At 32.1% G+C, this 23908-nt stretch overlaps 1 protein-coding gene across 1 annotated transcript; it reads right to left on the minus strand.

Moving 5' to 3' along the window:
* Positions 1–210: 210 nt before the first annotated feature.
* Positions 211–12900, minus strand: LOC118048078 (uncharacterized). Its single transcript, XM_035057615.2, has 15 exons — positions 12473–12900; positions 11748–12008; positions 11367–11491; positions 11054–11270; positions 10666–10791; positions 10315–10571; positions 9425–9532; positions 9009–9150; positions 8746–8911; positions 2028–2185; positions 1493–1816; positions 1304–1378; positions 995–1064; positions 721–878; positions 211–527 (listed from the first exon to the last, which is right to left on the minus strand). The coding sequence occupies exons 1-15, from the start codon at positions 12740–12742 to the stop codon at positions 378–380; spliced, it is 2607 nt and encodes an 868-aa protein (XP_034913506.1). The 5' UTR covers positions 12743–12900; the 3' UTR covers positions 211–377.
* Positions 12901–23908: the final 11008 nt, after the last annotated feature.

Consider the following 23908-nt stretch of genomic DNA (forward strand, 5'->3'; position numbering starts at 1 on the left):
CTTTTCCCTCCCCCTTAATTTTGTTGATGTACCTCTATCTCTAATGGTACTCTCTTCTTTTTTTTTTCAAGAAAAGGAAATAACATAGGATGACTAAATTAACAAATCACAGCAAGCACAACAGTGCTTATGGAATGAAAACCTTTACATACTCTGATGATTAGGAATGTCAATTTGAAGATGCTGGGTTTTAATTGTCACAAAACAGAACAAAAAAAAAAAGTGACTAAATCCAAGCTGAAAATAGTATTCTTAAACATACATGGTGGATACACTCATCTATGACAACTATAGTGAACAAAAAAGAAAAACAAAACAAAACAAAACTCTGTCTTCATGAATACAATTGTATACATAAGAAAATCCTTAAAGCTAGATTACAATGGGCACACGTGTCTAGTTTCATCAAGAAAGAGACAACCAAACACATAATTGTAGAAATCACTACCTTTCAATAATTCTCCCCCTCCACCTATAGCTTGTGTATCATACTTGCATGCTCTTGTACAGTCTGGACAGTAAGTGACCTGCATACAGAAAGTGAACACTTCATCTTCAAAAGGGCAGGGAAAACTACCTTGAAGCAATCATATTGAACGATGACCAAAAAGCTAAATACAATTCCTATCTTGTTGTGCTTAAGGTTTGATTTCAAACTATACATTGACCACATGATGCTAGGAGAGCATCAGAGAAAGAAACACATTGGCAACTACAAACCTCCAATAACTTTGGCTGGAAAGAGCTATCAAGCATGACATCCACGCCATACATTGCCCTGGACATTGGACTATGCATCTCTGGATGTACTGTCGCAGCTGCCTCGAAAACAGATCGAATCATATTTCTCACTCTCTCATGGATATCCAACCATTTAACTGCAACATACACAGGAATCTACATTTAGTAAATGCTGTTATCCAATGGATAAGTTTCTGGTTGTGAATAACCATTCTCTTCAGGAAGTAAAGCAATAAGTGATGGAGGCTGTTACCTTGGTGCTCCTGTTCAAATTCCTTCACAAACTCTGGAGTGTTCTTGTGATTCAACACTCCACGATAGTTCTGCAAGCCATTCCCAATTACATCAAAGTCGAGAAACAAATCTCGCTAAGCAGAAATGTAGGCTAAAATCCCAGCCAATTATGACAATGAGAAGGAAAAAATCCTCATTTAACAAAACTGGATAGCGAGATACTTTTTTTTCTCTTTCTTCTACATTCCATTTTCAACCTCTTGAAGCATGTTTATGACCAAAATATTTCAGATTTTGCAACTACAATGCAAAAATGGTTGACACATACCATAACAGTAAAGTGGGTCTCGTACTCAAAAAGGCTGTGTTTGTCAAGAGTGTATTGGTTGTTTGCCAACCTAACCTGAAAATAAAGATGAAATAACTATTTCAAGATAGGCATCCTAATAGAAGGAATTTGAAAATCTGTTCCATATCATTTGGCATCTTAGCAAATCAACAAAGAAAAGTTGCATACCCAGAAAACATCTGCAAGGAACAGTTCCAGAGGCTTCACACTGCGAACCAGTACTATATAACGGAGATCAAATTTCTTGCCTTGGAACAGAGCAGGACGCTCGATATATTTCTGGCATATTTTTGGACCAGTTTCCATCAGGCGGATAATAGCGGACAGGTTATCTGTTACAGTTGTATCAATAGTCCGGGCCATGTTCCATGGTTTTAAGATCCATAGGTTGTTCATTCCATCTCTTTTGCGTGCATAATAGTTGCCAATAAGTTGAGAGAGATGTGATTCTAAATTGTAAGTAGGATGCAACCAATCAGGAGATCCATGTGCCTGTTGGATAAATGGAACTAAAAAAGTCAGTTATTATTGCAAAACAAATGCAAACCCTGGTCATATGTTCTGATACTAATGCAAAGATACTGAATAATTAGTTTAATTAAAAACTATCTGGAGGAAAAGAATGATATTTTGGGGACAAAGCAGGTTCATCCAAGAGTGTGCATGCTTGAATTTATACTTACATTAGACATCCTGTCTTTACCTTTTGAATAGTCTCTGCCAAATGATGTTTCATGACAAGACAAGCTTCGAAAGGAAATTGGTTTATATATTGCTGATCTGTAATTCCAGCAGCTCTTTTGACATCATCATCCACCTGCATACTTGTCCATATAATGTCTGCATCCTTCAACTCAGTGGCTGTTAACAAAACAAATCACAAGAGAAGCTTTGTCAGAGCATGAGAAAGAGATACCAAACTTCTATATGTTTCGAGGGAAGGGAATAAAAAATGTGAGTAATGTAAAGGAAATTAAGCAAGTTTCCTTTGTATGGATCCTAAAATTAGGAACAGAAAAGAAATTTCTAAATTTTCTTTTTGGTTCATAAAAACTTTCCACCCAAATTGGGAGGACCGCAACCTTCCTTGAACCAAACCAAAGAAATTCAATTGCACTTACATTTCCCTTGTTTTCCCTAGCATCTTTAGATTTCCGTACACACTCTAAGTTTCAAAATACATTCAAGTCTTCCCTTATTAATATGCACACATTCTATATTCATATAAAAGAAACCTCGACAAAACTAAGTTTCAAAACTTGGTGAGTGTTTGTCTTTGCAGTAGTTTTTTGCTTTTCAAATTGCTTCTCTCCTAAAAATGCATAAAATTGATGCTTTTTCGGGTGTTTTTGGATGATTTTGATGTGCTGATGTCAAAAATTAAAAAACAAATATATGAAAAAACATCATTTTGATGCATTTTTAATTGATAGGCACCCTGCACCAAGGTTGTCAAAAACGTTTTTTTGACACAACATAGAAAATATAATATAAACTCGGATCGTAAAATCAGATTATGAAGTAAATTTTTTTTTAACTAATTATATATTGTGTGCGCGCACGCACGCGAGACAAAAGCGTAGTAATGATGAAAATGGCGTAGTTGGAGGACAAAGACGGCACAACCTAGGATACATAACTATTAACATAAACAATAAAAGAGGCGTCGCGTAATTACTTTGTGCCTAGACTGGTAGACACATGTGTTATTTTATACAACTTTAGGACTCTATTAATATTTATCTTTAGGCTAATTGTTAGGAATGAGTTGGATTCCATTTATAACACATACTTCCGTGTGTACAGATGATATATATATATATATATATATATATATATATATATAAGAAGAGTGGAACTCAGGGGAGACGGATTCCAAAAACAAAGTGCTTTGTTTCTGTTTTCTCTAGGTTTTCTAAGTATCTTGACATGGTATCAAAAGCAGGTTACTAGATTATCTATCCTTCACGATTTATTTTTTCTCCTTCTCAGGAGAGCTTCTTGTGGGTTCTCTATTCTCGGTATTGTCTTAGTCAATTTTTGGAGACCTTGCTTTTCAGTTCAGCAACCAGGATTTCATCAACTTCCGTTTTGTTTTTGGGTTCTATTCTTGTTTCAGTGGTTTTTGGATTTCTGCATTTTTTTCTCTGGTTCAGTTGGGCTGTTTCAGCTCATATTTTTTTCTGGCTTGGGAATCACTTTTTAGCGCCATTTGTTCAACATTCTGGTGAGTTACTTCCTTTTGGCACCTCTGTTGTTATTCTCGCGTGTGATTATTTTCCTCCACTACATCATCATGTCATACGTTAAAGTTGACTCATTTCATATTCGGTTTACTGGTAAAAACTATTCTGCTTGGAAGTTTCAATTTAAATTATTTGTTAAAAGCAAAGAATTGTGGGGTCATATTGATGGGAGTACTTCCGCACCTCAAGAGGTTGAGGCTTTGTCTAAATGGAAAATCAAGGATGCTCGGGTTATGACTTGGATTCTTAGCTCAGTTGAGCCTCACCTTATTCTCAATCTGAGGCCTTATACAACTGCCACCACTATATGGAATTATCTTAATCAAGTTTACAATCAAGACAACACGGCTCGGCGTTTTCAATTAGAGTATGAGATGGCTAAATTTTACACAGGGAAGTCTCTCCATTGAGGAATATTTTTCTGGTTTTCAAAATCTTTAGGCTGATTATTCAGACATTGTTTATGCTAATGTTCCCGTTGCAGCTCTATCTATTGTTCAAGCAGTGCATGACACAAGCAAGAGAGATCAATTCTTGATGAAGCTCCATTCTGATTTTGAAACTGCACGTTCTAATCTAATGAATCGTCATCCTGTACCATCTCTGGATACCTGTTTGAGTGAACTCCTTCGTGAGGAACAACGTATTGTCACTCAGACTGCCATGGAACATCAGGCTAATGTTAATGCACCTGTTTCTGTGGCTTATGCAGCACAGGGGAGGAATAAGGGTAGAGACATGCGTGCTGTCCAATGCTTTAGTTGTAAAGCTTTTGGTCATATTGCTCGAGATTGTCCTAAGAAGTTCTGTAACTACTGCAAGAAACAAGGTCATATCATCTCTGCTTGTCCCATTCGACCTGAAAGGAAGCAAGGTAATGCTTATCATGCCTCCACTAGTGCCTCTAGTTCTGCTGCATTGCTTGTTGCCTCGCCAATTGTTCCTATTCCTGCTCCTATAGCTTTAGCGAACTTGAATACACTCACTCCTGATATGGTACACCAGATGATCCTTTCTGCTTTTTCTACTTTTGGGCTCTCAAGTAATCATAAATTTTCTTCTAAGCCATGGTATCTTGACTCTGGGGCCTCTAACAATATGACCAATATTGTTGTTCCTCTTTTCAATGTTAGAAATTATGAGGGCAATCTAAAAATTAACACTGCCAATGGCAACTCTCTGCCTATCAGTGGTGTTGGTGATTTTTCCTCTTCCTTAACCGATGTTTTTGTGTCTCCTGACCTCTCTACAAATCTTATTTCTGTTGGTCAATTAGTTGACAATGATTGTGATGTCCATTTCTCTCGTTCTGGTTGTGTTGTGCAGGATCAAGTGTCAGGGAAAATGATCGCGAAGGGGCCTAAAGTGGGCCAACTCTTTCCTCTTTACATTTCTCCTTCCACTATTATTCCTAGTTTCCCTTTATTTTCCTTTGCATGTAATGTTATTGGTTCTGAAACAAAGATATGGCATAGACGTCTAGGCCACCCAAACTCTGATGTACTTCGTACTTTGATTAATTTTGGATTATTGGGAAATAAAGCATGTTCTTCTCTTGATCTTTCTTTTGATTGTACATCATGCAAACTTGGCAAAAGTAAAGTTCTACCTTTTCCTCGTCATGCATCTCGTGCCTCACAATGTTTTGACATTATTCATAGTGATGTTTGGGGTATTGCACCCGTTGTTTCTCATGCGCATTACAAGTACTTTGTTACTTTCATTGATGACTTTAGTCGTTTTACTTGGGTTTACTTCCTCCGGGATAAGGCTGAAGTTTTCTTAGTCTTTAAGTGCTTTCTTGCACTTCTTGAGACTCAATTTTCTGCCCGCATCAAAGTCTTGCGCTCTGATTCTGGCGGTGAATACATGTCTAATGAGTTTCATGCCTTTCTTCAAAGCAAAGGGATCATCTCTCAACGTTCTTGTCTTTCTACACCACAGCAAAATGATGTTGCTGAGAGGAAAAATTGTCACCTTTTTGATGTGGTACGAACTCTTTTACTTGAATCCTCTGTTCCTCCTCGTTTTTGGTGTGAAGCATTTTCTACTTCAGTTCATTTGATCAATCGCTTACCCTCTCCTACGTTAAATCATGTTTCTCCTTTCTTTAAGTTGTTTGGTCATTCTCCTTTATATTATGACCTTCGTACATGTGGTTGTGTTTGTTTTTTGCATCTCCCTGCTCATGATCGACATAAACTTACTGCTCAGTCTGTTAAGTGTGCTTTTCTTGGTTATGCTATCCCTCAAAAGGGTTATGTTTGTTATGATCCACATGTTCGTCGTATACGAGTTTCTCGGAATGTGATTTTTTTAAAAAATCAAAATTTTATTTCCATCTCATGTTGAGCAGCCATCTGCATCCTTATCTCTTTTGCCTAGCTTTTCCGATTCCACAACAATTATGAAAAGATTCAAACCTGGTTTTATTTATGAAAGACGTAATCGACATGAGTCTAGTTCTACTTCCCCCGTGCTCCCTTCCGATCTTGACCCGATGCCTGATCCTGCTTCTACTTCCACCACCCTTCGTCAGTCCACTCGTCCTTCTCGACCCCCTAATTGGTATGGTTTCTTCTCTCATGTCTCTCTTGTTGCTACTTTATCCACTATTTCCATTCCATCTTGCTACAAACAGGCCATGGAACATGAGTGTTGGCAACATGCAATGCAAACAGTACTTCAAGCACTTGAGGAGAATCACACTTGGGATATTGTTCCTTGTCCTCCTACAGTAAAACCTATGGGGAGTAAAAGGGTGTTTTCTGTAAAACTTCGTTCTGATGGCTCTTTGGACCGACACAAAGCTCGCCTCGTAGCTCTGGGTAACAAGCAGGAATATGGGGTTGATTATGAGGAAACCTTTGCTCCTGTTGCTAAACTGACCACAGTTCGAACCATTTTAGCTATTACCGCTTCACAGTTGTGGCAACCACATCAAATGGATGTGAAGAATGCCTTTCTTCATGGTGATTTGCAAGAAGCGATTTACATGAAGCTTCCCTCTGGTATGACTACTTCTCCTCATGATGTTGATGTCTGTAAACTAAAGTGTTCTCTGTATGGGCTTAAACAGGTGCCCCAGGCTTGGTTTGAGAAGTTTCGCAATACACTTCTTGACTTCAATTTCACACAAAGTCAATATGATTCTTCTCTCTTTTTTCACACGTCTGCGTTGGGTATAGTCCTTCTCTTGGTTTATGTGGATGATATTATTATTACTGGCACTGACTGTGGTTTGATTACTAAGCTTCAACAATTGTTACATGCAACTTTTCATATGAAAGATCTTGGTCAGCTTACATACTTAGGATTGGAATTTCATCATCGGGCCAATGGTAAATTTGTGAACCAGCACAAGTATATTCAAGATCTTATTACTTTGGCTGGTTTAGAGGACACTTCTTTTGTTGATACTCCTATAGAGGTAAATGTCAAATATAGGAAAGATGAAGGGGACCTTCTAGATGATCCTACTCTCTATCGGCGCCTGGTTAGGAGTCTTATCTACTTAACCACTACTCGACCTGATATCTCTTATGTTGTTCATCAGGTTAGTCAGTTTATGTCTTCTCCTCGGCATCTCCATCTTGCTGCAGTTCGACGCATCATCCGCTATCTTCAAGGTTCACCTACTCGTGGGTTATTCTTTCCTCCCGACTCATCTCTTCAACTTGTTGCCTATAGTGGTGTTGATTGGGCTGGGTGTTCAGATACACGTCGATCTACTACGGGTTGGTGTATGTTTTTAGGTAATGCCTTAATTTCTTGGAGATGTAAGAAACAAGATCGTGTTTCTAAATCCTCTACCGAGGCTGAGTATCGTGTCATGTCTACTGCTTGTTCTGAAATAGTATGGCTACGCGGTCTTCTTGAGGAGCTTGGGTCTCCTCAGACTACTCCTACTCCTACTCCTCTTCATGCTGATAACACTAGTGCTATTCAGATTGCCACCAATCCTGTTTTCCATGAACGTACCAAGCACATTGAGGTTGATTGTCATTCTATTCAAGACACCCTGGAAAGTCGAGTGATATCTCTTCCTCACATCTCTTCCGATCTCCAAGTTGCTGATATCTTCACCAAAGCTATGACTCGACAGCAACATCAATTTCTTATTGGCAAATTGTTGCTAGTTGACTTACCAGCATCAATTTGAGGGGGGATGTTATTGTATATAACTTTAGGACTCTGTTAATATTTATCTTTAGGCTAAATATTAGGAATGAGTTGGATTCCATTTATACCACATACTTCCGTGTGTACAGATGTATATATATATATATATATATATATATATATATATATATATATAAGAAGAGTGGAACTCAGGGGAGATGGATTCCAAAAACAAAGCTTTGTTTCTGTTTTCTCTAGGTTTTCTAAGTATCTTGACAACACGGTACTATCAATTGTGGACTCACACGGGGTCATTTTAAAATAAAAAAAAAAAAACTTTTTGTTTTTGGGAGATGTTGAAGCATGCCAACCATATTTTTTCCTTCCTTTCTTATTCACCTCTCCTTTTTTTAAACATAACACAAAGGAGAGAGAGGAGTACCGAGCATATAGAATGAGAAAGGTGCAAAAACATAAACTCAGGTGATTTTACACGATTTTGACCGAGTTTACCAATTTTGCATGAGTCAAGTCTGATTTTACTGGTTTTCGAGTTTTTAGTCCGAGTTTACACATTAGATACATGTTGACTCGTGTTTTTTACAACAATTCCCTGCACCACAATACCAAACACACACTAGGTTGGTTACACCAATCCTTTTACCCCTACAATCCATATGATGAGATCCTGCAAAGGTTCCACGGTCTCCCTAGCATCTGCAACCTCCCTTATTTTTCCAAACTAAATTCTGGTTTGATATAAACATATATAACAATGGCATAGTTAGCATTCCTTCGGAGAAAGGAGGGCATACTGTACCATTCAACCTTAGGAAGTAAACTGAATATCTATCACGAATCTAGAAAATAAGAGATGCAGTCACCGAAATGCAATATTTCACTCCAATACCCATATTTCACAAGCATGAATATTCTCATAGATCTCAGAATTAATTGCATAGCACATCTAAATCAAACAAGTACTAGATAGAAGCTTCCAATCAAATGAGATTCAAACAAAGAAAAAATCCGAGAATGGATCATAACACTTACTGATTATAAATTCAGGACGTGTCAAAAATCCTTCCACTTGAGGTAAGTCAGTGTACACACGCAAAGCACATCCATCAGTACGACGTAAGGTTCTGCTGGAAGTTGACTCCACTGGCAAGGGAGTTGTACTTTTTGATTGCAACTTTTGATGGAATTTCTCATACTCCTGAAGGAAATGGTGCAATTTATACCAATCCAAATAGCAAGTTTGAGTTTATATTCAAAAAAGAAAAAATAATTAATACAAAACTAGGAGATAATACCTGAATAAAATAATATTGTGGTGTATGGAAATATGCTGTAAGCCTGGCAGAACGTTGCTTGTCCTCCCCAATACCAAATAGGAAATCACGAGTGCATTCATCTCCATTTTGAACATTCTGGATTGGCCATAATATGGAATAGCTGAAATAAAAATTTTCATGTTAACGGTAGGATTGCATCATAGAGTAATGCACAGAACCTTTCCACAGGCCTTTTCCATGACCAGCATTAAAACAAGTTGGAACAAGGCACATCATTTTATCTTTTAATTTCATGATTCCAGCTTATTTTTTTGCATGAAAAGACTTTGTTTAATTTCAGTTTAAGGCACTAAATAATTGCAAATGCCAAGTAAAATTAGTGAACAAATACACAAAATCAGTGAAAGAAAGGTAAAAAAAAGTTGCAGGACAACCTCACAGCAGATTCCAGATTTCCATCTGGCATGAAGAGAAAAGGAGCCACCCTGAAATTTGGTTCATCACTGTGCCTTAAAGCTGAACCTAGTTCATCCATTACATACCTACAAGGAACTCCAAAATAAAACACTTCACTATACCAGATCACTGAACAGACATGTGCATGCTTGTTCCCTATGTGAGAGCAAAAGAACACTTAATTAAGAAAAATTGATCTAAAAAAGTTTGAGGGCGCTTCTCAACTCCAAAAAAATTACCCAGCAGTATTTATTGGCATTTAAAAGAGCGTGGAGCAATTTGTGCACAAAATAAATGTCAGCAGAAAGGATATTGGACAACTTTAGAACTAGTACCAGAGACAACTATTCTTATTGACTGCTATGCATACCATCATCACCATTCGCACAAAACCATAAAGTACAATGTCCTTCAGCCTAGCTTCTTGATATTTCTAAAATATTTCGAATTTCCAATCCTATGAAAATAGTACATGAATTTTTTTTTTATGAAGTACATGCCAAGTGATATCTATTTACAGTTGCCTCAAAATTCTCTACCTTCATTGACTTCTTCACTCTTTCTTAAGCATTCTTTCATCATTCTGAATAATAAGAAGAATATACAACTGTCCCCATACCTTGAGTTCAGATTTTCCACAATTCAACATCTATTTACAAGTTTTATGCTTGTGTAATTACATTCCTTCTCTCATGACAAAAAGATGAACACAAAGCTCTTTTGTAACTTAAGCTTTTGAACATAAAAAAGCCACATGCCAAAACTTTTAAACTTGTGAAGATATTTAAGTAGCCAAAGCTTATAGCATGTCAACAAAGTAAGCCAAATAGGTACTGAATTATCACTTGCTATACCCAAAAACACATACCACACAGAGGTTTCATCAATCTTTTCCTCGTCTGCAAGTCTATATGTCATCAAATATAACCACATTGCATTAACAACACGATCAGCAAGAGGTTCTTCATCTGTCCATTCAGGAAGGCGTGGCTGAAGTACAGCATCAATTACATGGTTTCCAGTTTCTAATATTTTTGATACATTGACGCCATTCAACTGGGAAAGATTTGGAACAGATTCAAGAATTTCTATAGCACTCTCTCCTAGGGGTCCAGGTAAATCCACCTGCAAAAAGAAGAAACAAGCATCTTAAACCATACCATCCATTGCTAATTTCAAGCATTATTTACTTTTCATAGAGTTACTGTAACAAGGGTACCTCTAAAGTTTGTAAACTAGTAAACCCCTTCAATACTTTGAAAAGTTCACTAACTGAATTCTGCTTCAGAGGATTTCCTCGAATATTCAGATGTGAAAGAGAAGGCATCTCAGCAGGAGAAAATGCCTGAAGGAAAGTGGAACACAATTGCATCAGCAGTGAAATTCTGTCGGATTATCGATTCATAAGTAAGAATGCAGGTGATTTGTAACAATCAAAAAATTTCAGCAAAGAGGGAGAAAAGCCCACATTTTGGCATGTGAAAATTTTTTACATTTCAGAACAGAGAATACAGAGAAAGCAAGTGGAAAGATCAAGTCTATTGATGAGCTATAACTCCAATAAATGAAGTAAGAAGCAACAACTCAATAGAAAGAAAATCCAGGACCTTGTTAATGAGAGAATGAATACTTCTATTTGAAAGGTCGAGAGATGTCACACTCTGCAATGGATGGTTGTCCTGATGGATAGGGCAAGGATTATCCTTCTCATAAACTCCTCCGCAAAATCCCAAGGCCCACTCACCAAAATTACTGGTGAAACATGAGTTGTAGATTTCAAGCCCTGGACATCCCTTGAAAATTGTATCTGCCATACAACCATCACTGAGATAAAAATATATCAGTCATCCTTCAGTGGAAAAAGACTAAGGGCAGCTTCAAAGACTGAAGATTGACTTTTCAACACATCAGCAAACATACCAGTTTTCTAGAACTGGATTGTTATTCAGCCACAGAGCTTTTAGGTTTTTCAATTTGGTAACTTCCTGCACAACTATTTCAACATTCTCGAGCTTGTTTCCATATAGGCTAAGCGCTAGTAAATCCTAATAAAACAAAAGCGAGGAGTAGATATTGAGCTTTGCATGATGAAAAAGATTCTAAGAATAAATTAAAAAGAAAGACCCAAAACAGACACTGCCACCTCCTAAGTTACTCTATAACAATGTATTGCTTTAAATAAGATCATCATATCTAGAGTATTTTTTAAAACCAGAGATATTGTTTCTCAAACAATTTCAGTAATAAATGTGTTTTCCCATAGTAACATACAAATAACAAAGGGCAGTAATGGTGACAGACCGGAAATTTACTAGACAAATCAAGAGAGAGAAGCATGTCATCGTCAATGTCAAGTTCCTCAAGCTCCAACCACTTAACAGTGTCATAGCCTCTCTCTTTCGCATAACCAATTTCATTCTCAACAATGTCAGTGACATTCAATTTTGAATAGTTGTCTCGTGAAACTCCATCCCCATCTATCTCTTCAGCATCGGAATTTGAATCAATATCCACACACATCAAAGCAGCCATTCTCTGGGCTAACCCTGGCACTTCTTGAAGCTGCAAAAAATCACAGATTGTCAACTTTCAGCAACGATAACTAGCAGAAACCATATCCTAGCACAAAAACAAGAAATTTTTCCAGACCAGATAAAGCTGCAACCTTCAAAAGAGAAACTTCTATCAAGCAAACATCAGTAGGCAAAAACACCAGATGAACTTGAGTGTCCAAAACTCTTAGCAAAACCTTCAGTCACAAGTTTTTAGTACCCAAAACCCACAAAACAATACCACGGGATGATCATAATTTCTCAAAACCATCACATTTCAAATGACTCAATTTTAAAAAAGCTTAAACAATTGCTATATCATTTTCTCTGGGTTGGTTCGTTCTCTAACAACACCAACAAATCAAAGCATCCAATAAACAAAGAAACCTCTCAAAACTGAAAAACCTTTGCATTAAATTGAACTCACTTGACTAAAAGAATACAATAAAAGTACAAAAATTTAGTAAATAGTACCTGTTTATAAGCATCGGAGAGGCGAAAAGTCCAGGCGTGGTCAATGAGAAAAACGTTGGAATCTTTGGGCATGGAGGCGGCAGAGGTAAGGAGGAGGCGCCTCTGACGGCCACCCTGGCATGGGTCGACTTGGAAGTAGGCGCCGCCATCGAAAGTCTCGGAAGTAAGTTTGTCGAACAGTTTGCGGTGCAGTGTACGAGGTAGTCCTGAGGCTGCTAAAAGAATGCCGTGGACCTTCACGAAGTCCTCGTAAGCTTGTATTCTGGTCATTTTAGGAGTTTTTCTGTGTGTAGTTCTCTAGTAGTGGACTGGAGAGTGAGTGAGTGCGGTGCCTACGCTACTTGTCTAGGAGGTCTTTGCCTTTGGGTGGTGGCGTTTTGACTTTTGACTGTAGGGCTTATGAGGGTTTGGCTCCTAAAGTCCGAAATGGTGAAGATAGAATGGTACATTTTCTTTACTCTTTTTTTTATAATTAAAATACCATCACTTATTTTCTATTAACATTAACAAATAAAAAAAAAAAAAGCAAACTAAAAGAGAAGGAATTTTTAATATTAACCCTTGTTTTTTTAATTTTCTCTTGAAAAGTTTTTTTATTTTCTTTTAAAAGATTATCTCGATCTCATGAGTAAAATCATAAATTCTTTAACATTGAATTTTTTTTTTATTGGGCTATCCTTATTTCATAACTCGGGTCATGAATTTAATATGTTAACTCAGTTGACTTAGTTTTTTTTTTATATTTTTAATTGACTTTTTTTCTAATTTAACATTTAATATTATGTATGATTAGGAATTAGGTTTCATATTTTGTTTTGGTTTGCTTTTTTATTATGTTATCTATGCTTTATGAGCTGGGAATGGTGCATGATAGTTAATTCATGTTGATTTGGCTCATTTTTTGTATCCTTTTTTAATTAAAAGTTTTATAAATTTCATCACTCAACACTGGGTCTGATAGGTTTGATTGGAAATTGAGCTTTATAATTTATTTTAATTTGCTCTTTATAGGGTTATTTCAGTCTCATAACTAGAGTCATGGATTTGAGAGGTTAACACATGTTAAATTATGTTGTTTTTTACTTTTTCTATGATGTTATCTCGGTCTCAGTACCCCAAGTCATGAGTTTAGTCAATTAACTTGATTTGTTTTTTTATGTTTTTTTTTTTCAATCTCATCCTTCAATATTAGACTGATTGAGAATTGGACTTCGTAATTTTGTTTTGAATTTCTTTCTATAGAGTTATCGTGATTTTATGATTTAGGTCGCAGGTTTGACAGTTTAAGTCAAGTCACTTTTTTATTTTCTTTTTTTAATTGATTTTTTTTACAATTTTTTCTTCAGGGCTTCAACGTTAGGTTGATTGGAAATTAGGTTTCATAATTGGTTTTGATTTGCTTTCTATGAGATTATCATATTCTCATAACCCGGGTCGAGGATTTGAAATCTTAACCCGGGTTGATCCAAGCCAATCCAATATGTTACTATCTTAATATTAAAAAAAAATGTTATCTTCAAAATTTCTTTGAGACAAACTATATTTTTACAGGTTGTCCAGATTACTTTTGAACCGGCAAGGTCAACTATATCATATCAAGTCAGCCACTATATAGTTTTTTTTTTCCACTAGAAAAAAAATGTTAGCAACATTTAAATATTTTTTTATGTTCAAGAAAAATTTAACCTGATTTTCAGCATAAAGTGAATCAATAATCTAGTAAATACTATATCAAATATAGTTTTTATTGTTACTTTTAAATATGCTCTTAAAATCTAAACTTAATGTGCTAATAATATATATTTTGATATCTACATGTATAATCTATGCCTAATAGTAAATGTTATGACATCCTTAAATATATTTTATCATTTACAAGTAAAGTTCTTGAAAAGTTATAATATTTTTATGATAATAATTAATGTATAGATCATTTTGTATGTATTATAATATACATACCCTTAATAATATCATCTAGTCATGATAGCAAAGCTTTGTTATCTTAGACAATAGTTTATCACTAGATAAGTAGTTATGTTATGTATCATGACAAACATTTTTTATTGTAAAAAAATATCATAGCAATGCTAGAATTTTTAAAAAAGCAAGAAAAACTTAAGAATTGGGTTTTAACTTGATTGGTTTTAATAAGTTCACTTAATTTAATAATATGATTAAAAAAAAAAGTATCGATGATAAATAAAGCTAAGAAAAAAAAATAATAATAATTTACTATAAAAAATTGAGCTGTCAATATCATACTCAGGAGAAGAAGAAAGAAAAATACATTGAAGACTCACCATTGCTTTGTCGTGAACATTGTTTCACTACCAAAAAGAGTTCACTAACATGGTTCTAATGTCATTGTGAAAAGTTACACAACAACATCAAAAAAGGTCGCACTTGTTATCAGAGTAATAACATGGAAAGCAAATCAAACATAATATTAGGAAGAGAAAATCTTATGCTTATATTCAATTAATTAATTCGATTTAATTAAAAAAAATTATTTTTAAAAGGATAAATTTAACAAAGAACAACAAATAAGAAACTTGAGATAATCCGAGTTATTTTTAAAATCAATGAAAAACCCTATAGAAAGAAAATAATAATAATAATAGAGTCGAATCTTTAATTAAATAAATGTTGAGTGATGAAACTAAAAAAAAAAAAACAAGAGTTTAAAAAAAGAGGGGGGGCATACAAACTTAGCAAATCTCCTAAACTTGGGTTAATCTCTCAAACTCACTACCCATGAAATTTTAGACTTGGGCTTAATTGAAAAAGTTCAATTTCTAATCAATTTAATATTGAATGATTAAATAAAAAAATTAATTTAAAAAATTTTATAAAGTAAAAAATATAGCAATCAAAGGAATGAGGATCAAATTTGATAGGAAAGAAAACTGAAGAAGGATGAAATCATAAAAAAAAATTAAATTTTTTCTCAAATAAAACAGATAGTAATAAAAAGAAAAATTACCAAATATGACATATAAAGAACAAATTGAAGGGCTACTTTAAAAATTTAGAGGGTTAGACACTAAGATCGAGAAGAAAAGAGAAAAGAAAGGGGGAAAGTTTGTTAGTGCCAAATAGAGGTTAGTAAGTCACATGCGTCGCCTAGGAAGGGATGGACATCACGATAATTCCAACACCATTATGACAGACAGTGTTTAGCAGCTGCAAAATGCCTTGTGAGCTGTCTAAGAAGGCTCAGACTTTCTACATGAAAGGAGCATTTATTATACACGCTAGCCACTTTTGGTTTTTAATAATATTTTATATTTATTAAAATATCAAATTGTATCTCAATCAACTTGATTATAACTAAAAAACAAAATGAAAAATATGAAAAAGCCCCTAGATGCCAATTTAATGTTTTTTTTTTCTTTTAAGAGTAATTTAATCATTTTATTGTGCTTAAAAAATGAAAAGTAAAAAAAAGACCCTAGATACTAGTTAAATAAATTTTGCTTTTAAAGGTGATTTGGTCATTCCATTATTCTTTAAAAAGTTCAAAAGAATGATTATAAAAACCTAAGTAAAAATATTAAAGTATTAGTAAAGTGCTGGAAATTTAAACGGATGAAATATATATATATATATATATATATATATATATATAGAGAGAGAGAGAGAGAGAGAGAGAGATTAAGTTGAGACAATATATCTAGTTAGATGAAAAAATAATTGAATTAACATTATGTTTATAGTAAACAGTGCTAGGTAAAATTTAATATGACTATTCATCATATCAAAAATACTATAGATTATATTCATCTTAACCTTTGGGGTTCTTCTTCTATTATGTCAAAATATAGAGCACAATATCTATTGATATTTATTGATGACAACCTTATAAAGATTTGGGTGTATTTTCTAAAAAGAAAGAGCTATGTGTTTATCACTTTCAAGCAAGGTAAAGTCTTGATTAAGAAATAAAATAGTAAAAAGATTAAACGTTTAAGAACTAATAATGGTTTGGAGTTCCACTTAGGTTAGTTTGACAAGTTCCGCAAGAGTAAAGAAATTACTAGAAATCACACTATTAGAAATACACCGTAATATAATAGGGTTGCGGAATGTATGAATATGAAACTCTTGAAAAAAACACGTTGTATGCTTTCACAAGCTGGATTGTCAAAAGACTTTTAGGCGGAAGTAAGTAATATGACTTGTTATCTTATAAATATATCTTTATCGATAGTTTTAGAGGTGGAGACTTTATATGAGGTATGGTCTGGTTCTCAATCTTGTTGATTACTCTAAACTGGAAAGTATTTAGTTGTCCTCCTTATGCTCATCTTAAGAAAGATAAACTTGGGCAAAAGTAAGAAAATACAAATTCCTAGGCTACACATATTTGGTGAAAGGGTATTGGTTGTGGTATGTTGATCCTAAATCATCTAAGTTTATTACTAACAAGGATGTATGACCTTTGATGAGTCTATAATGTTTCACAAAAAAATTTTTGATCATTATTGGTGTAAGATATTATTGTTAAAAATGCACCTGAATAACAAACTTATAATATTGCTACAAGAAGACAACGAAGATAAATAAAAGCACCAATTAAGTGTGGTTATGCTGATCTAATTGATTTTACCTTGAATATTATAGAGAATCTTAATAATCATAAGCCTTATTCTTATAAAAAGGTAATCTTTTGCATAGAATCTTTTTAATGGATATGTTATGAATGAAAAGGTTAAGTCTCTTTATAAAAACTGTAAATAGGAGCTTGTTAAACAACCTCAAGGCTAAAAGATTGTTGGGTGCAAATGAGTTTACAAGAGGAAAGATGGAGTCCCAAGAGTTGAGAATGAAAGGTTTAAAGTACGTTTAGTTACTAAGGGTTTTACATAAAGAAAAGGTGTTGAATTTAATGAAGTGTCCTCTCCAGTTCTGAAGTATAGTTCCATCTAGGTATTATTTGCCATAGTTTTTTGTTTGACTAGGAACTTAAGTAAATGGATGTCAAAATAACTTTTTTACATAGTGAGTTGGAGGAGAGAATCTATATGTATCAACTAGAGGGTTTCATTCCTCAAGGTAAAGAAGATTATGTGTGTTTATTGAAGAAGTTATTGTATGGCTTGAAATAGCCACCAAGACAATTGTGTAAAAGGTTTAATACTTTTATGCTTAAACATGGTTACTTTATAAGTGACTATGATAATTTTGTACATTTTAGGAAGCTCTTAGATGATTTGTATATACTTGTTATTGTATATTGATGGCATATTGATTGTCTCTAAGAATATGTTTGAGATCAACAGTTTAAAGAATTAATTGAGTTATGAGTTTAAGATAAAGGATTTGGGTGTAGCTAAGAATATTTTGAGTATAAAGATATGCAAATATCAAAATCTTGGTATACTTGTTATAGAATAAGTATCTTTAAAAAGTATTTAAGTGTTTTGGCATGCAAGACTGCAAGCCGGTGAGTACTCCACATGCAGCCCACTTGAAAAGTTTACTAGAAGGCCATGAAATGGATACTTTATTATTTTAGAGGTATTATGAATGTTGACTATATATATATATATATATATATATATATATATATATATATATATATGGTATCATTAGAAATAGTGTTATGGGTTTTGTAAATTCAGATTACGCTGGTGATTTGGGATAAAGGAGATTGCTAACAGGTTATATTTTTCACTCTCTCGGGGGGTGTTATTAGTTAGAAAGCAAATTTATAATCCATTATTGTCTTATCTACAACAGAGGCTGGATATATGACATTGACAAAGGCAATGAAAGAAGCTTTATGACTGAGAGGTTTGGTTGATAATCTCGGTTTGTTATATGACTTGATTATTATATATTATCATAGCCTGAGTGTTATTCATCTAGCCAAGAACTAGATGTACCATGAAAGGACCAAACATATTAATGTCAGGTATCATTCCATTCTAAATATTATGTCACAAGTTGTTCTATCGGAGAAAAAAATTGTTATAGTTGAGAACCATGCAAATATGTTTATGACGTCTATTTCTATAGTCAAGTTCAAGCATTATTTGGACTTGATTGGTTTGTATAGTACTTGAAAAATGTTTGGTTAAGGTAATTAGAGAGGAGTTCAAGTTTTGTAAGTTGACTTAATTTAAATCAATATATAGATTTATTGTGTTTATCTTAAATTATAGGTCTATGTGAGAAAGTAAATATTCATGTACTTAGTCCATGTATAAAAGTCTAAAGTTGTTATATTTTAGGGTTAATGACTTATTTGTAAGTGTCTTCAATCTCTATACTTTGATGACTAGAGAGAATAGAGAAAATGTGAGTTTTTTTGTTGCTGTGGGATCTTGGATTAGAAAACAATTTTATGTGATACCTTATAATTTTCTACTTTCTTATAGTAAATTTTCCTGATCGTTTTGCTCGTAGGGTTAGCCTAAGTTTTCAAACCATGTAAATTATGTGTGCGCTTTTTTTTATGATTGATTGTTTTGGCATTTTTTATTTTACTTTTCTTGCCAATTAATTTGAGATACTAAGGCTATTTCCACAACATCTAGGGAGTTTGAAAAAATTTAAGAGAAAGAGAGGGGAAATAGATTTTGGTTGAAGAGTAAAAAAAAATAATTATGTTTCTAGTGACGTAAGTTATTGATATATAAGGGCTATATATATATGTAATTATTTTAAATTAGCATTGACTAGATATATAGTGTAATTTATAAAAAGATGGTAATCAAAGTGTTTCAATGCTTAAATGAAAAGATATTTTTACCAATTTTTCTATTTAATTTCTTCTTTTTAATTTTTGGATTATCAACACTTTCTTTAATTCATTATTAAAGTTATAAATCAGAAGGGAAAAAATAAGAGTATACCTACCACTATTTACTTATTGATATTAATATTTATAAGATGTATTAAAAAAATATTAATAGAATAAGATGTATTTTCTCCTTATCTATTCATTTAGGACGAGGATCTTTTTTGTTTGAAAAATATCAATGCATAAAACATATAAAATATAAAAATGATAATGTGGTTGATAATGAATGTCGATGTATGGTGGTGGATAACTCTCAAGTTTTGTTACTCATTAGTCCAACATGTCTAGATAGTAGATATCCCATATGTTATTGAAGTTCTAAGAATTCAAGAATAAGAAAGATATGGATTTAAGTTGATCATCATTAGTAAATGATCGATCTCTTTTCTTAATCTTGAGAAAAATAGGTAAACAATTTATCTTAAAATAGAGGATCATAAATTTGTCACAATTTGATTAATTTGTTAAATTGTCATTAAGAGAGAGATGACATGTAGGTCGGTTTGAAACTTGAATTTGTTTTTTAATTCTTTTATTGAATTTTGGTATTAAGTGATCACTTGTATAAACTTAAAAAGATTGATTAGATTAACTTGATTAAATATAGTATTTAATAATTTAGGATAAAATTAAAGTCTATTTATATAATACAGGGATAAATACACATTGATATTAATTTAATATTAACAAAAAAATAATTTTAAAAGGAAAGTTACATTGCTTTTAGACACAAATTACTATTCATTATACTATTAAAATTACATAATTGCCCTTGCAAAATAAAACCATTAAACTAGGTATTGGAGGCAATATGGTATTTTCACTATGACACAATTGTCTTTAGCATATTGTGCAAGGTTATATTTGTCATTTCAATTTTTTGGACACAATAAAATTACAACCTCAACCTTGAAAAAAAAAAATACTTATGCTTTTGTATTAGGGGTATTTTAGTACTTTTATTTTATTAGGAATAGTGCAATTGCTTTGGTAACCTTGCAGACAAAAAAAAAATTACTCTATTTTTTTGTCATTATACATTAGTTTTGTTATAATTTTGGAGGTTGCTCAAAGATGTTATTGTAATTATCATATATTAAATATTATTTTAAAAAAACTTGTTAGCATATATGGGTAGCCCCCGTGTCATTCAAGCGGCATGTGTGAGGCCATCTGGCCACCAAACAATGCCTTTCGAGGTGTTATTTGGAAGATCTCAACGCCCTTTACATCGTGGTACAACGCGCTTTTTAAGATTCATGACAGTTTGTCATCAACATCTATTTCTCTTTTTTCTTTTTTATTCTCTCTCCCTTCCTCAAGTTTTGTGTCAACCCTTGCAAAATTTATTTTGTTTGGAATCATTTTTAATTATTATTTTCAAATTTCATACTTCTCGGGTTTTTTTTTTTTATCAAAGAATGTTATGTAAAAATTTTATATATGTATCATTTCATCATTTTTTATAACAAATATACTAAAAGGCATAGGAGATTAACTGTAGCCCCCTTCACATTTTCCCATTCACCATTACAGGTGGTGACCATTTTTTCCTTCCGTAAAAAAATGAATGCCTTTGGATTAAGGGTATTTTGATATTTTCATAGGGTTCATAAGTCATTACTGATTTGTTTGAGGATATTTTTGTTCATTTAATGTTTTTATAAATAGTTAAAAAAATACACATGTACCTCAGGAGCAAAAAAATCAAGTGGTGTCGGGTAAGGATATCTAGGTAATTTTCTTTTTTTTATATACAATAGAATTAACACATGTACCTTTGAATGCAAAACATTTAATTCATTATTGTCAGAGGTATTTTGGTCTTTTCACTTTTTTTTTTTTTTTTTTGTTAATTGCAAGTTTGGTTGAGAGTAGCTACCTAATTTATCATTAAAATAATAATTCTTATTTAAAAAGTTGTTGACACGTGCTATGTGTTAGTATAACTGCACACGTTACCCAAAGCATAAGGTAGTTTTCAATTGTTAATAATGGCCGTCCATTGTCTCATATTATTTCTCGTTGTCTTCTTTTCCATTATAGATGGTGCATGTGCTCCAAATCTAGTCGATGTATCACTGACGACCTTTTCTTTTTATCCTTCCTTCATTTCTCTCTCCTACTCCCGTAAATGTACTACGGTCCTCATTATTTTTGTTATTTCAAATTCAGACCTTTTAGTTTTGATTGTTGTTTTTCAATCATTTTCTCTTTTGTTGAAGTTTTGTTTGATTTCAATTTTACCCTTGGTTCTTAATCTGTATATATATAAGATATTTCAATTCGGCCCTTTTACTTTTAATTTCTTTTTTTTTCTTTGCTCTTTTATCAAAGTTTTTATGGCTTGTAATTTGATCCATTCAAATCAAGTTTATGATTTTTGTTTTTTCAATGATAATAATGATTTCAATTTGGTCTATTATCTTTTAATTTCTTATTATTTTTCTTTACCCTTTTGTCAGAGTTCTTATAATTTTTTAATTCTATCATTCAAATCAAGTTCATGGTTTTTATTTTTTCAATAATAATAATAATAAGTGAATATAATAATAATAGTTGTTGTAGTAGTGCTGTAGCAATAACAATATTGTTGTTATTGTTATTACTATTACAAATAATAATAATAATAATAATAAGTGATGATAATAATAATAATTGCTACTATTACAGATAATAATAATAATTGCTACTATTATAGATAATAATAAAGGAGATTATGATATGATTACTATGTTAACAACCAATAGTAATATGCTAGTATTATCTTCATTAGTAATATTCTTATTAATATTATTACTATTTTAACAACCAATATCATAATCATAATTACTATTATTATTGTTGTTAATATTATTAGTATCATTATGATTATCATCGCAACAACTATTATTAATATTTTATTATCATCACTATTCTTCTTCATCTTCTTATCTCCTTTATTATTATTATAATAATAATTATTATAATAATAAAGGAGATAAGAAGATGAAGAAGAATAGTGATGATAATAAAATATTAATAATAGTTGTTGTGATGATAATCATAATGATACTAATAATATTAACAACAATAATAATAGTAATTATGATTATGATATTGGTTGTTAAAATAGTAATAATATTAATAAGAATATTACTAATGAAGATAATACTAGCATAATTATGGTGGTTATAATAACAACAACGACGGTAATTTTAATAATAATAGTGGTCATAATGATAATAATGATGATGATATCACTAATAATGATAATATTAGTAATAATTTTGGTGGTGATAACAATAACAACAACAAAAATTTAATAACGATATAAATAATGATAGTGGTCATAATAATAATAGTAATAATAATGATATTACTTATTAATAATGGTAATTATAGTGATTATGATCCTTAATTTTTGAATTGTTATTTTTTAAAATCCTTTTGTATGATTAAAATTTTTATTTCAATTTCATCTTTTAATATTATTTTTTTGAAATTAAACTTCATTATTTTTCTAGACTGTATACTTCAAGTTTAATGACTTGAGTTACGAATTTAAAAATGTTAACATATTTTTTAAAATATATATATTTTTTTATTTTTAATTAGATTATTTCAGTCACATAATTTAAATTATAAAGTTTGACAGGATGTCCATGTTAGCTTAGCTCTAATTAATGTTTTTATATATTTATCACCAATGATTTTTTATTTTTTATTTTACTCATTTTTAGTAATTAAACATTATTTTTTGTTTGAAAAATTATACAGCCACGCAAATAAGTGCCGGTACATAAGCCAATAATGACTAAAAAAAAGGAAAACTATAACCTTACTATGGAAAGAATGCCGAATTAATAATTGTACCTTACCATAAGAATTTTTTTTTTTTTTCCTGTTCTTAAAAAGGGATACCATCCAACAAAGTGCTTATAAATTGACCGTTTGTTTAGAAAATGTAGTTATAATTATCTTTTAAAGTATATTTTACTCAGAAATATATTAAAATAATATTTTTTATTTTTTAAAAATTATTTTTGATATCAGCACATCAAAATTATTTAAAAACACTAAAAAAATATTAATTTAAAATAAAAAAAATAGAATTTTTTTAAACTAGAATGGTGTGGCTGAATAATTCTTAGATATTCAATTTACAGATTGGTCAAAGTGAACCTTCAGTTTCCTTTTCTTGCTTTGAAAGTTGATCAATCAAGTGAAAAAGGCTTCTACATTTTTCATTAATCCGCTTATACCCTTCCTGTGATGGCCTTATGGAGGGATCTCATGGAGTCTATGCAAGTCATGGCTATTTGGCTCTGGTTGGAAAGAATGGGCTGCATGCAGGAATGTCGTTTTATGAAACCTATAATTATATATATTAAATATTTATTAGAATCTTTTAAATTTTATGATTCTTAGTTTTCTATATGATACTTGAATCTTATAGTATTTTTTAATGTTCTTATTTTTTTATATATATAAATAGGCTATTTATTTTTATTTTAAGTATTGAAATATATATAGAAAAAAATTAATGAATTTCTCTTTTAAGTTTTAAAGATACTTGCTCTTTATTTTTTAAAAAAATAATAATAATAATAAGGTAGGGTTGCTTTGCCATAAAGTTCTTCTTTATA

This window comes from Populus alba, chromosome 6 (genome assembly GCF_005239225.2).
Source record: "Populus alba chromosome 6, ASM523922v2, whole genome shotgun sequence".
NCBI classification, from domain to species: Eukaryota; Viridiplantae; Streptophyta; class Magnoliopsida; order Malpighiales; family Salicaceae; genus Populus; species Populus alba.

Bases quoted from the DNA above. Each gene is read 5' to 3' on its own strand.
- LOC118048078 (XM_035057615.2), bottom strand. From the start codon at position 12,742: ATGACCAGAATACAAGCTTACGAGGACTTCGTGAAGGTCCACGGCATT. The intron at 12,009-12,472 runs GTACTATTTACT...GATTTTTTGCAG, and splicing joins TCTCCGATGCTTATAAACAG to CTTCAAGAAGTGCCAGGGTT. The intron at 9,533-10,314 runs GTATGTGTTTTT...AGTTCCTTGTAG, and splicing joins ATTGATGAAACCTCTGTGTG to GTATGTAATGGATGAACTAG.